Source organism: Oncorhynchus tshawytscha, linkage group LG04 (genome assembly GCF_018296145.1).
Source record: "Oncorhynchus tshawytscha isolate Ot180627B linkage group LG04, Otsh_v2.0, whole genome shotgun sequence".
Lineage (NCBI taxonomy): Eukaryota > Metazoa > Chordata > Actinopteri > Salmoniformes > Salmonidae > Oncorhynchus > Oncorhynchus tshawytscha.
Window position 1 is genome coordinate 61,060,090 of NC_056432.1, and position 13,709 is coordinate 61,073,798.

The following is a 13,709-nucleotide window of genomic DNA, read 5'->3' on the forward strand; positions in this document are numbered from 1 at the left end:
TTGGGTGGGTGGTGATAATATGGATGTTTTCCTGAGCTGACAGGGACATAAGGGACATAAGGTCCAAAAAAGGTAGATAACAGAAGCCTTAGTTTGTCAAGTGTACTTAAATTCAATTTGTATGTGCGTATGAGAGAGAGAGAGAGGGAGAGGGAGAGGGAGAGGAGAGGGAGAGGGAGAGGGAGAGGGAGAGGGAGAGAGAGAGGGAGAGAGGAAGAGAGAGAGAGAGAGAGAGAGAGAGGGAGAGGGAGAGAGGAAAAGAGAGAGAGAGAGAGAGAGAGAGAGAGTGGGAGAGGGAGAGAAGAAAAGAGAGGCAGAGAGAGAGAGAGAGAGAGGGAGAGAGGAAGAGAGAGAGAGAAAGAGAGAGAGAGAGAGAGAGAGAGAGAGAGAGACTTGAACTGCTTGGCAATTGACATGCAGTTTGGCTGTGGATGTGACTTACTGGAGCCTCCGCTCCACTGAGATGGCAGAGTAAGGTGGAGGTGGTCTGTAACCTCCACTTCCACTCAGAGCAATACTACACTCACTTCTTCCTTCACCCTTCACTTAAAGAGCATGATGCTGCTCCTGGCTGCTGCATTAGAAGAGACCACAGTATGAATACCAACGTCAAGCTAAATGTATTTTAACACTCTCCAACATTTCAACTTTATTAAGACTGTATGCCATGAGACTACCCTGGTTTAAATGGTGTAAAAATGTCGTCAGTCAGCCGTCCACCAGCGGGTGGTCTCTAAAACACAGCGTGCCGAACGATTGGCAGACGAACATCAACATATGGTGCGATGTGTGCGAGCCTTAATGAGGCCTTTTTCTCTGTCATACTGAACAAGAACCAATACTTTAATTCGAGAACAGACATTAGTAGCATACGGAAATATGGCAATGTGAAATCTGCTCAACACATAATCCCATTGACCATTATATTATGACCATAATGGTGAATTCTTGATTCATTCATGGTGATAAGTATGCCAATAAAATGAGTAATCCTAACCTAACTGTTCAGACTGATGCTGTTCTGAAATGTTTTTCAGGGCCATAACAACCAATCATATTGCTGAGGCTTACAATGTGTGGGCTAATCTTAAATAGTGTGTTACTGCTATTTTTCAGCACCATTACCACAGTGTCTGATCATTAGGCTACTGTACGGCTTCTGGGAATCAGGGCCCCAGGCCTTTGAAGCCACTGGGAGGTGTTTTTGTTCTCTCTCTCTCTCTCTCTCTGCACTTCTCTAAATAGAAATTAACTGTGTCTTATGCGATGTTCCATCTTAAACACATGCTCTCCAAATCCTTCATTAGCTATATAAATAGCACACTGCTCCTTACTGTTGCATTAACTACAAAATATACAAGTATGATCTATTACCATACCCAGGGGCGCAACTTTCACTGGGGATGGGGGGTCATGTCCCCCCTTCATTCTGAATTTTGGACCGTGGACACCACAGAGTGGGCTAACAGGCTGTGTGAAAGTAAAGCTTCTGGAAGGCTGGCTGGCTGGACCAGCACAGGAGAGTTGAGCATAGTTCAGTGTGTATGTGTTGTGCTTTTTCATCAAGTTGTAAAAGCAAGCAGAGTAGAAACTGGCTACTCTTTAGTGTACTGATGTAGCTGGCAAGGTAAACTGAATACCATGCACTCTTAAATGTAATTCCTCTGCTGGAGGTGTAAAACACAAAAAGGGACAGATTTGCCTATGTGTTTGTCTTGTGAAGGCTGGCTAATTTCTGGTATGTACTTTTATTTCAGCCTGTCTACAGATTCTCCATTCACTCCTGTTTTTGTTTGCTTGTAAATGTTGATACTGGTGACTAATATCTGGAGAAACTGTGTAACGAAGCTGTGTGGCTCAGTTGGTAGAGCATGGTACGTGCAACGCCAGGGTTGTGGATTTGATTCCCATGGGGAACCAGTACAGAGAAGAAACAAAACAAGTATGAACATGTATTCACTTGCTACTTACTGTAAGTCGCTCTGGATAAGAGTGTCTATAAAACATGTATAGCTGCTAAGATTTTCATTGGAAGGTTGGTTATCCTCCCACGATGTCAAGTTATCTATCACCGGATTTGATTTATTACAAGATTAAAGGTATACTGGGCAACTTTCATAAGGTCGGGATGCCTTATATGGAATACAATATGACTAAAGGAGTCTGTATTGAAAACATGCCCACGTCTGGGGAGATACTTATTTAGGCAATCCTTAGCTACTGGGTTGCTCAGTCCTGGCCCTCAGGGTCTGCCATCCTGTGAGTTGTCATTCTGGCCTTTTACGTAACACACACAAAACCAATCAATTAATGTTTCACTAATATCCAAAAGCTGAGTGGGGTGTGTTGGTTTGGGGTGCTGCAGGGCCGTAGACCCCTAGGGACAGGACGGGGGGACCCAGCTATATTGTTTGCAAGTAAAAAGAGCTTTACAGTACCATTAGGCCCATGATATTAATTATATGGATGATTTGCGGTTTCTCTGTGTTAATGTATATTTGAGGTGTACCGTATGTGTTTTTTTGTTGACTCCAAACCTTTCCCTTGGGAATTAAAAAAAATAAAGGTGGGAACTGGGAAGGTGGTGTCAGGCGTGCAGGCAACTCGGGCTGGCTGGTCGGTCTGGCTGAAATTTGATATAGTGGATGTCTTAATAAAGACAATCAAAAGTCTTAGTTTTGTTAGGCAATTGGTTAAAGGTGGAACACAATATGTATTATTGGATTAACTTTGATCTACAGTGCCTTGCAAAAGTATTCGGCCCCCTTGAACTTTGCAACCTTTTGCCACATTTCAGGCTTCAAACATAAAGATATAAAACTGTATTTTTTTGTGAAGAATCAACAACAAGTGGGACACAATCATGAAGTGGAACGACATTTATTGGATATTTCAAACTTTTTTAACAAATCAAAAACTGAAAAATTGGGCGTGCAAAATTATTCAGCCCCCTTAAGTTAATACTTTGTAGCGCCACCTTTTGCTGCGATTACAGCTGTAAGTCGCTTGGGGTATGTCTCTATCAGTTTTGCACATCGAGAGACTGAATTTTTTTCCCCATTCCTCCTTGCAAAACAGCTCGAGCTCAGTGAGGTTGGATGGAGAGCATTTGTGAACAGCAGTTTTCAGTTCTTTCCACAGATTCTCGATTGGATTCAGGTCTGGACTTTGACTTGGCCATTCTAACACCTGGATCTGTTTATTTTTGAACCATTCCATTGTAGATTTTGCTTTATGTTTTGGATCATTGTCTTGTTGGAAGACAAATCTCCGTCCCAGTCTCAGGTCTTTTGCAGACTCCATCAGGTTTTCTTCCAGAATGGTCCTGTATTTGGCTTCATCCATCTTCCCATCAATTTTAACCATCTTCCCTGTCCCTGCTGAAGAAAAGCAGGCCCAAACCATGATGCTGCCACCACCATGCTTGACAGTGGGGATGTGTGTTCAGGGTGATGAGCTGTGTTGCTTTTACACCAAACATAACGTTTTGCATTGTTGCCAAAAAGTTCAATTTTGGTTTCATCTGACCAGAGCACCTTCTTCCACATGTTTGGTGTGTCTCCCAGGTGGCTTGTGGCAAACTTTAAACAACACTTTTTATGGATATCTTTAAGAAATGGCTTTCTTCTTGCCACTCTTCCATAAAGGCCAGCAATATACGACTGATTGTTGTCCTATGGACAGAGTCTCCCACCTCAGCTGTAGATCTCTGCAGTTCATCCAGAGTGATCATGGGCCTCTTGGCTGCATCTCTGATCAGTCTTCTCCTTGTATGAGCTGGAAGTTTAGAGGGACGGCCAGGTCTTGGTAGATTTGCAGTGGTCTGATACTCCTTCCATTTCAATATTATCGCTTGCACAGTGCTCCTTGGGATGTTTAAAGCTTGGGAAATCTTTTTGTATCCAAATCCGGCTTTAAACTTCTTCACAACAGTATCTCGGACCTGCCTGGTGTGTTCCTTGTTCTTCATGATGCTCTCTGCACTTTTAACGGACCTCTGAGACTATCACAGTGCAGGTGCATTTATACGGAGACTTGATTACACACAGGTGGATTGTATTTATCATCATTAGTCATTTAGGTCAACATTGGATCATTCAGAGATCCTCACTGAACTTCTGGAGAGAGTTTGTTGCACTGAAAGTAAAGGGGCTGAATAATTTTGCACGCCCAATTTTTCAGTTTTTGATTTGTTAAAAAAGTTTGAAATATCCAATAAATGTTGTTTCACTTCATGATTGTGTCCCACTTGTTGTTGATTCTTCACAAAAAAATACAGTTTTATATCTTTATGTTTGAAGCCTGAAATGTGACAAAAGGTCGCAAAGTTCAAGGGGGCTGAATACTTTCGAATACTATAACTATCACAGTCTCAGGCAATATCATGGTTGCAGACGCATGATATGATGCATTTGTCTCCTGAAGGAAGAAGTGTATCACCACTGCAGCCAGGACCTTCACCAAGACCACACTGAGTGTACAAAACATTAAGAACACCTGCTCTTTCCATGACAAATACTTACCAGGTGAATCCAGGTGAAAGCTTTGATCCCTTATTGATGTCACTTGTTAAATCCACTTCAATCAGGGAGGAGACAGGTTAAAGAAGGATTTTTAGCCTTAAAACAATTGACATGGATTGTGTATGTGTGCCATTCAGAGGGTGAATGGGCAAGACAAAAGATTGAAGTGCCTTTGAACGGAGTATGGTAGTAGGTGTCAGGTGCACCGGTTTGAGTCAAGAACTGCAACACTGCTCTTTTTAGTTTTTTACACAACAGTTTCCTGTGTGCATCAAGAATGGTCCTCTACCCAAAGGACATTCAGCTTACTTGACACAACTGTGGGAAGCATTGGGTATCAACATGGGCCAGCATCCCTGTGGAACGCTTTCGACACCTTGTAGAGTCCATGCCCCGAAATTGAGGCTTTTCTGAGGGCAAAGGGGGGGGATACAACTCAATATTAGGAAGGCGTTCCTAATGTTTGGTATACTCAGTATATGTGGCCATAATGTTGTATGTGCTTCCATGTGCTGTGATATAATGAACAGAGGGCCTCAGTCTTTACCTAGAAGTAATTTAGCAGAGGTGTAACTAATCACTACCAGTCATTTATCTCATCCCTATCTCTATAGCCAGCCAGCCAGCCAGCAGGCCAGCCAGGAGTCTAACAGAAGGCACAGCCTATGGCTAAAGCGCAGAGGACTTGACTTGGTTAGCATTTAGCTCAGTTGGCATAGGGCTCAGATATATACTGGTTGCTCTGGAAAGTCTATCCGGAAATTGTCATGCTCTCTGTGTCTAATGTAGGATCATGCTGGAGCATTCAAATGAAGTTGCATTAATCCTTAAGCCTTGGGTTGGTTATTTTTCGTTACCAAAGATATTAAACTATCTATCTTATTATGGATTTCAATATCATTTCTCTAGAATCGCTTTAATTTTATCTTGATATTTCTCTCAAAGCCATTTCTGCTACGGATGCCCGCGGTAATGTTTTTAAGGCAAACATAATGGAATTGCATCTTATTTAATAACGAGGGACGTCTACCGTACACGGTTGAGGCCCCAAATAACCACAGACGTAACAGAGCCATTGGAGGCGACAACGACACTAACAACGGCATCAGAAACCTTCACTACCGCAGTAGACTACAGCTTTGCTGCTCATCCCCCAGCAGTACAGTAAATGGCTGGAAGTAGGCAGACAGATACATTATAGATATGACAGGCAGTATAAGTCGTCATTTCCCTGTGGACAGTTTCTCTGTAATGAGGTGCAGGTTGTCATGCAGGCGTTTAGAGGCGTGGGTTTGGGGAGGGAGTCAAAGACAAAGGCAGGCATGGCTAAAGAGGACCAGCCAGACCAGCAGGAAGGAGATGTTAATGTGACCTGAAGGCGATCCTAGCCCTCACAGCTTCCCTCTTTCCACACCGGTCACATTTGGCTATGTCAAAGATGGCTGCCATGTTCTAATCAATGCTTTCATCACAAATGTAGGACCATAATATTTGGTTTCGAGAGTTAAAGGGCTGTGATGACACTGTCCCTGCAGATGAAGGCAGATGACTGCAGTACTAAATGTTGAGTCTACTTGAGTCATTTCAGTCACATTTACAGACAGTAAACAAACTCTTTTGAGTGGTTTAAGTCCATGCTGCAGGGAGGAAAGTAAGAAAAGTCCTGGGCCAGTAACACACCTCTACAGGGAGACGGACACACTCTTTCCATGCTTAACTTTCATTCATTTCACACTTTGTAATCAATTACTGGTCTCTAGAGCTATCAGTGAGGTGAGCTACCTTTTCCAGGAACGGGCCCAAGTCTCTCAGCACCTCCTAATTCAAAAAACATTACAACGCTAGACAATACTCTTTGTGTATGGGTGGCCATTGATTTGGACTGTTTCAAGGCACCAGAACAAAGCGATTTACGGAGGTTGCAAAACATATTTTGTGGGACAACAATGCATGGTCTTATCTGGTGTAGAGTTTAAGCATAAAAGAAATGGATATGAATAATTAAACGACCAAGCCTTTGAAGGTATGCCCAACTGTTTTCTCTGGGCTACTCTCTGCCCAATGTCTCTCAAAAGGCTGCACCTGATATGATTTGAAATCGTAAAGCAGAGGCTGACGCCAGGCCTCCAGAAACCAATCCCTCTTACAGGATAAAACAGCAACTGTGTGAAATGTACACTGCAGGCCCCTTGGCTCAACCCCACTGATAGTCAGTCCCCACTCACTGTGACTCTGGGAGGGAAAATAAAAAATGAGCCTGATCAATGACAAAATAGGGCTTTTGCCCTTTTACTGCAGCCATAAATATAATCTGTCTTGAAGAAGAAAGAAAGCAGGAGAGGAGTACAGGGCGTAAAGAGACAGGTTCCCTTCAGGCTCTGGGCAGGCATAAAGATGTCACAGTACTCCACAGTGTGGAAAGAGGAGGAGAGGCGAGGCGAGGCGAGGCGAGGCGAGGAGAGGAGAGGAGAGGAGAGGAGAGGAGAGGAGAGGAGAGGAGAGGAGAGGAGAGAGGAGAGGGAGAGGAGAGGAGAGGAGAGGAGAGGAGGAGGAGAGAGAGGAGAGGAGAGGAGAGGAGAGGAGAGGAGGACGTGCCCAATGTCATGCCATGGTGGCCTGGGACTGGGGCCGTGGACACTTATAGAGTCATGTACTGGTGATGGCTCCCCTGTGGTGAGGGGGAGGACAGGACAGGACCACACAGCAGGCCCAAGCCCACACACGCACACAGACTACCAGACAGCCACTCACAGCAGAGGTAGTCAGGCCGCAACGCTCCAACATTGTATTTTCAACTGCAGACATAAAATATATTTTGACATTCAGCCATCGCAAAGACCTTTTATGCCAAAAGGAGACAGTGAAGACGACAACAGTGAACAGGAAGGCATAAATCCCCAACACAATGAGAGGGAGCTCATTTTATCTCTGTGATTGTTGAGATGCTACAAGAGCAATGCAGTGAGCAGGAACTGGCCCGGCCCTAATCCCTCATTCAACCCAACAATCCCTCAGAGCTGCAAACGACAAGACTGAGAGCATGCCAAATAATACTGTGAATCCATAATACAGGGATAAAACGTCCCCATGTTGAAGGCAAGGGAGGGAGGAAAACATTCAAACAACTTAACAACTCAACATGGCAGTGACAGGAGCAAGTGGCCACTGTTCATAATCCTGAGAGGAAATAATATGCTTACAAAGACTACCTGAATTTGTTTTAGACTGCTCCCTCCATTACTCCATCTCTCTATTTGGTTGTTGTTGTGCTAGGGGGTCGTGATAAGATAGTGTGTATTCAGGGAGGGAGGGAGGTAAAGACAGAGAGAGAGAGAGAGAGAGGTAGAGAGAGAGAGAGAGAGGGAGAGAGAGAGAGAGAGGGAGAGAGAGGTAGAGAGAGAGAGGGGGAGAGAGGGAGAGAGAGAGGGAGAGAGAGGAGAGAGAGAGAGAGAGAGAGGTAGAGAGAGAGAGAGGTAGAGAGAGAGAGAGAGAGAGAGAGAGAGAGAGAGAGAGAGAGAGAGAGAGAGAGAGAGAGAGAGTAGAGAGAGAGAGAGAGAGAGAGAGAGAGGTAGGGAGAGAGAGAGAGAGAGAGAGAGAGAGAGAGGTAGAGAGAGAGAGAGTAGAGAGAGAGAGAGAGAGAGAGAGAGAGAGAGAGAGAGAGAGGTAGAGAGAGAGAGAGAGAGAGAGAGAGAGAGAGAGGTAGAGAGAGAGAGAGAGAGAGAGAGAGGTAGAGAGAGAGAGAGGTAGAGAGAGAGGGTAGAGAGAGAGAGAGAGAGAGAGAGAGAGAGAGAGGTAGAGAGAGAGAGACCCGTCTGTGCGTTTGGACAGTAATTAATACAGTGTTCCCCTCGCTGCTCTGCTGACAACGGATTCATTCATACTGCTGTTTTCCTCCTTTTCCAAAGGCTTCGTTAATTGCATTTAAATTAGCCCTGTAAAAAAGTTGAGTCGAGAACAAGGAGTAATACAGTGTTTTGTTTTTAGCTTGCTTTCGTTTGCTTACTTGTTTTTTTAGGCTTGCGTAAGCTTGGCAAGCAGGGCACTGGCAGGTACCAATTTAGACGGCAACATATGTCAGGAACAAGCACCCAGAACAGGTAATAACACAGTCAGGGAAAAGGGAAGAGGCACAAACGTAATGAAGGAAAAACACAGCAAAGCTTTACGCTGTCTGCTGCAAATGGAAAGGCTGTGCTAGGACTGCCCATTAGCACCTGTGTGACACTGTCTCTTCTGCCTATTAAGAGTCATGTTGGAGTGTGCATGGAGCTATTGAGGCATGGATGTGAGTGTGAAAGGGAGCGAGGTGTAAAAGTGTGTGTTTGAGAAAGAGGAAGAGAGAGAAACAGGGAGAGAGAGAAAACGGGAGAGAGAGAGACAGGGAGAGAGAGAGACAGGGAGAGAGAGAGACAGGGAGAGAGAGACAGTGAGAGAGAGAGAGAGGCTGAGAGAGAGGGAGAGGCTGTGAGAGAGAGAAACATGGAGAGCGAGAGAGAGCGAAACAGTGGGGGAGGGAGCGATAGAGAGAGAGGCTGAGAGAGAGAGAGAAACATGGAGAGCGAGAGAGAGGGAGTATTGTACTGTAATTCTGGTGGAGAGTTGGTTCTTTCGGAGCAGGGGATGAGGCCTCCCATGAAGTTGATGGAGCTGGCCAATCCTCTGGAGAGCAGAGCAAAGCAGATTGGACGAGCTCAGCAGCACAGCTTGGGCGATCTCCCTCTCTCCCTCGGTCTCCCTCCCTTCACCCATTTACATTACATTTACATTTTAGTCATTTAGCAGACGTTCCTATTCAGAGCAACTTGGAGTAAGTGCATTCATCTTAAGATAGCTAGGTGGGATAACCACATATCTCAGTCATAGTAAGTCAGTTTCTTCTCAATAAAGTAGCTATCAGCAAGTTCAGAGCTAGTAGGGGGAAAAAGTCAAGTGAGAGTGTTTGTCCCCTCCCACCATCCCTGTCAGTGACTCCATCTCCCTGCCTGCCTGTCAGGCCCTGGTGCCACGGCTCAGAGCTTAGCAAACACGCTCTGCTCTCGTCTCCATCTCCCTCTCTGTCATCAGCCCAAACCTCACTCCCCCTCTCTCCTCCCCTCTCTATCTCGATCTTATCCTGCTGCTGGGAGCTGCGGAGAGACAATGGTGCTCTCATCCGCTGAGCAGAGACAGAGGGCTTGGGCAGTGACAGGCCTAAACCCCCCACCGCCACCACAGCCATACTGCCATCTCTCAGCTCCCACAGTAGGGATACATATCTAAAGCTCTGCGTTCTGCCAGCGGCGCTAAAAATGATATTAGTCAGACAGCATGTCCATAAAGCTCAAAGGGCATTATTCTTTTTTGAGGATAGCAAAGTGGCAGAGAGGGTGGGCAGGGAGGGGGAGCAGAGGTGGGATTTAGTCTGTCTTAGACTGAGCTGCTCAAACTGCCTCTGCTGCTTTCAGCCAGGAGGATGGTAGTACAGCCGAGCAGGCTGGGGAGGCAGAGGAGGGAGAGGAGGCAGAGAGGAGGCTGAGGAGGGAGGCAGCCTGCCAGCCTGCCTGGGTTCATACAAGGACTGCTGCAGCTGCTGCCTCTTGTCTCGTCCATGGACGCTGGATGCCAGGCATCTCTTTGTGTCTGTTCCAAGTTGGATCCTACTGTATCCTGCTTCTTCATCCATCAATATCCTACTACCAACACACATTGTGGTCTCTCTCCCAACAGCTGTTGAACCAACACATGATACGGTCAGTCAGGGCTCAAGCGGGACATGACCTCTTCTAACCTGCACCGAGATAGTTCAGTTGTAAATGGCAGTATTGTGTATGCAGTATTTAGCCAGGCAGGTGTTGTGTCATGGGGAAGGTACTACTATTGACAGTGGTGCTAATGATGATGGCGTGGTTCACAAGCATAACTTCTTAACCCATACCGTCTCAACACATGGCTTCACACGCACCCCGCACACTGTTCCGTACAGTTAGAGGTTCATTGTCTCCAAATTAACCTTGTCAAACTATTTCTTTTCCCAGGGGAGAGTTGTATTACTATTGTAATTTTTCAATCAGAGATTGAGGAAAGTGTGACATTTTCATGTGCTTGCTTGCGCTCTCTCTCCTCCTCTCTCTCTCTCTCTCTGTCTCTCTGTCTCTCTCTCTCTCTCTCTCTCTCTCTCTCTCTCTCTCTCTCTCTCTCTCTCTCTCTCTCTCTCTCTCTCTCTCTCTCTCTCTCTCTCTCTCTCTCTCTCTCTCTCTCTCTCTCTCTCTCTCTCTCTCTCTCTCTCTCTCTCTCTCTCTCTCTCTCTCTCTCTCTCTCTCTCTCTCTCTCTCTCTCTCTCTCTCTCTCTCTCTCTCTCTCTCTCTCTCTCTCTCTCTCTCTCTCTCTCTCTCTCTCTCTCTCTCTCTCTCTCTCTCTCTCTCTCTCTCTCTTCTTATTGGGTGGGGAATAGACCATTTGGAATCTTAAGGAGATTTCACCCCTCCCTATAATAGGATTCTCAGCCTGCCTGGTGTGTGGTGGGTGCAGTGCTGTGATTATCCAGTATATTTACTATATAAACTCTGCTCAGCACACACTACAGAAGAGTTCTGCTAGGTCAAAATTAATTACAGAAGTTGTTAAGCATACAGCAGCTGTTGTAAACAAATGCAAATACATTTTCATATCAAACAAGCCCCTTGTATTCCGGCACACCAAAAATAAATCTGCCACTTGTTTACTAACAAGTTAGGCCATCATCAAGCTGTGCTGGTTAGAGTGAGATAAATGAATATTCTCCAACTAGCCCCAGAGCGCTCAGATCCTGGCCACTCCATGGCTTTAATCAAAAGCTTTGCAGCTTTGTCTCTGGGTTTGTTCCATCCTTTCTCTCTTTCGATCTCTCATTCTCTCTCTCATCCCTCTGTCTCTCTTTCTTCTTGGCTGGTCTATTCCCTTTCATAGGTTGGCTGTGTTATTCTCCGTAGCCTTGTCTGGTTTTTCTCTAGGACAGCTTCAGCGCGTGGGCAATTTCTTCCTTTCCACTGAGCTGAACAGATCACTTTTCGTTATCAGCAGGTTTCTGCGCTCGACACAAACTGCCTCTCTGTGGAGAACAAAGGCTTTCCACTAGTCTAACAGAACAGGTGCTCTGCTGGGTTTTGGGTTGGATGAGGAACAACTGCTCAGTCTGAGAGGAACTCTTCCTTGACACACCGACTGACGAAGATCACAACCATACCAAGTTCTCAGTCCTTTCATACTGCTTCAGATCATCGCTCCTATGTCCATTTCCTCCTCTGCTCTGTCAGGATTCACCTCTATCTTCCCCATCACCTCTATAGATCTGGACCACTGAAATAACTCTATGATCTGAAACAGTTCACTGCCTGAGGCAACGTCTAGAATGCCTTAGACAGGCACCTAATCAGCCTTACGTTCTCTCTCAACAGAGAGAGCATATCTATGCATATCTATGTCCTTTACTAAAACTACAAGATGCAATAGTCTCCAGTAGTTGCATTTTTCTAAAGTCTACTGCAACATGTGAACAGTAATCATACTATGGTCTTAACGGCCATAGTTGTTGACTTGTTTGTCGTTGACTTGTTGACTTCTTCATGTCATGTCTCTTCCTACTGTGGATTTAGCAACATTGTAATACCCCGGAGGCCTTGTCATGACTGTAGAGTGTGGAGCTGTGGAATAGGCCATCAGGCTCAGGGCCCTGCCGGCCCCAGCAGCACGGAAACAGCAGTCATTTCCCAGCCCAGCGGAGCGGCACTTACTGACCTGACACACACAGCACACAGACAAACACACACGACACACACACTCCCTGACCTGGGCGTAGGGTGACCTCCCCCTCCCCAGCTCTGCTCCAGCCCAGAGAGCAGGTCCCGGCCATCTCTTCTTATTTATGAGCCATTTCACACAGCACTGCTCCCATTAGAGAGCCAGCCTTGGCTGGTCAGACACACACTAAACACTCCAAACGCTAAACTTTACGTACACCAGTAAGGCAGCCTGGGGACAGAGGGACAGGGACTGGGGATGGGACAGAGAAGATCCCAGGGCCACCACACAAAGCCACCACTCACACAGTCCAGGAAGAGAATACACCACTCACCCCAAAAGAGCAATGTAAACATATTGACTCACTTCCTGGTTGGCAGACATTGGCTGTAGCTTCAGCTGAGAGACAGGCTAGAGCTGGGAGTCTGCTCTGTAGGCTGTACAGCTGCTGCACCACCATTACTCCCATTTAGCTCTAATATTATTGTATATCCTTTATCACCTTCTAGCATTACCAAATGTCAGATGAGTAGTTATTTTAGTTTCATAGGAATCATCTGGGAAATAATGACCCACTGATGTGATTTAACGATGTGTGGAAACTGATGGTTAGGCTTATTGGAGCATAATTGAACATTTCATTATTTCCCTTCAGTTCTGTGGAGCTCTGAACAGCTAGCTGAAAATTCAAGGCATAACATTTGACTGACGGATTGATTTACAAATGCATACAAGACTTTAATAGGCAGCTGTGCTCCTGTGTGACTGAAAACAAGATTATCCTGAACTGGCAACATTAAAACACTGTGGGAAGTCTCTGAATGTTAGCTTGTTAACTTTCCAGAAAGTAGGCTAGGGCCTTTGTTAGGGGAAGACAGACAGCAATGGGACACACAGACACACAGATACACATAAACACACACACACACCTGTGATGGTGACGGAGGCGTGGCCGTCCTCGCCCAATAATGGGTTGGTCAGTCTGCAGCTGTAAGTGCTATTGGGCTCCAGGGTGACAGTCAGGACACTGAGCATGCTGAACAGCCCCTCCTCATTGGCCACCAGGGAGGTGGTGACGTTGTCTGTCAGGTTGTGCCCGCCCCCGTCCTGCCACAGTACGTCAGCCTCAGGGTAGCCACCGTACGCCACGCAGGTCAGCGCCACCTCGTCACCCGGCCGCAGGTTGGAGTCCGGCTCCAGGGTCACCAGAGGCTTGGAGTAGGGGGCTGAGGGGGGATAGGAGAGGGGACAAGAACAGACACACACAGAGTTTTAAGCCAAGTCGCCAGAAGCTTGGAGTAGGGGGAGCAGAGATATACAGAGTTTTAGCCAGATTATCACGAGTGAGGGACACCCAGGGAACTGTTTGACATGATTCCCATTAAATTGTTAATTACATTTAGGGAGCTTAGCATAACATCGAGCTTAAGA

At 46.0% G+C, this 13,709-nt stretch overlaps 1 protein-coding gene across 4 annotated transcripts in view; it reads right to left on the reverse strand.

Annotated features, from left to right (window-relative positions):
- Positions 1-13,709, reverse strand: part of LOC112235734 (CD276 antigen-like) — a 78,569-nt gene that overhangs the window by 33,230 nt on the left and 31,630 nt on the right. For all 4 annotated transcript variants that reach the window (XM_024404245.1, XM_024404243.2, XM_024404242.2 and 1 more), the window contains exon 4: positions 13,208-13,504. In XM_024404245.1, coding sequence (XP_024260013.1) covers positions 13,208-13,504 — 297 coding nt within the window. The remainder of the gene's footprint in view (positions 1-13,207; positions 13,505-13,709) is intronic.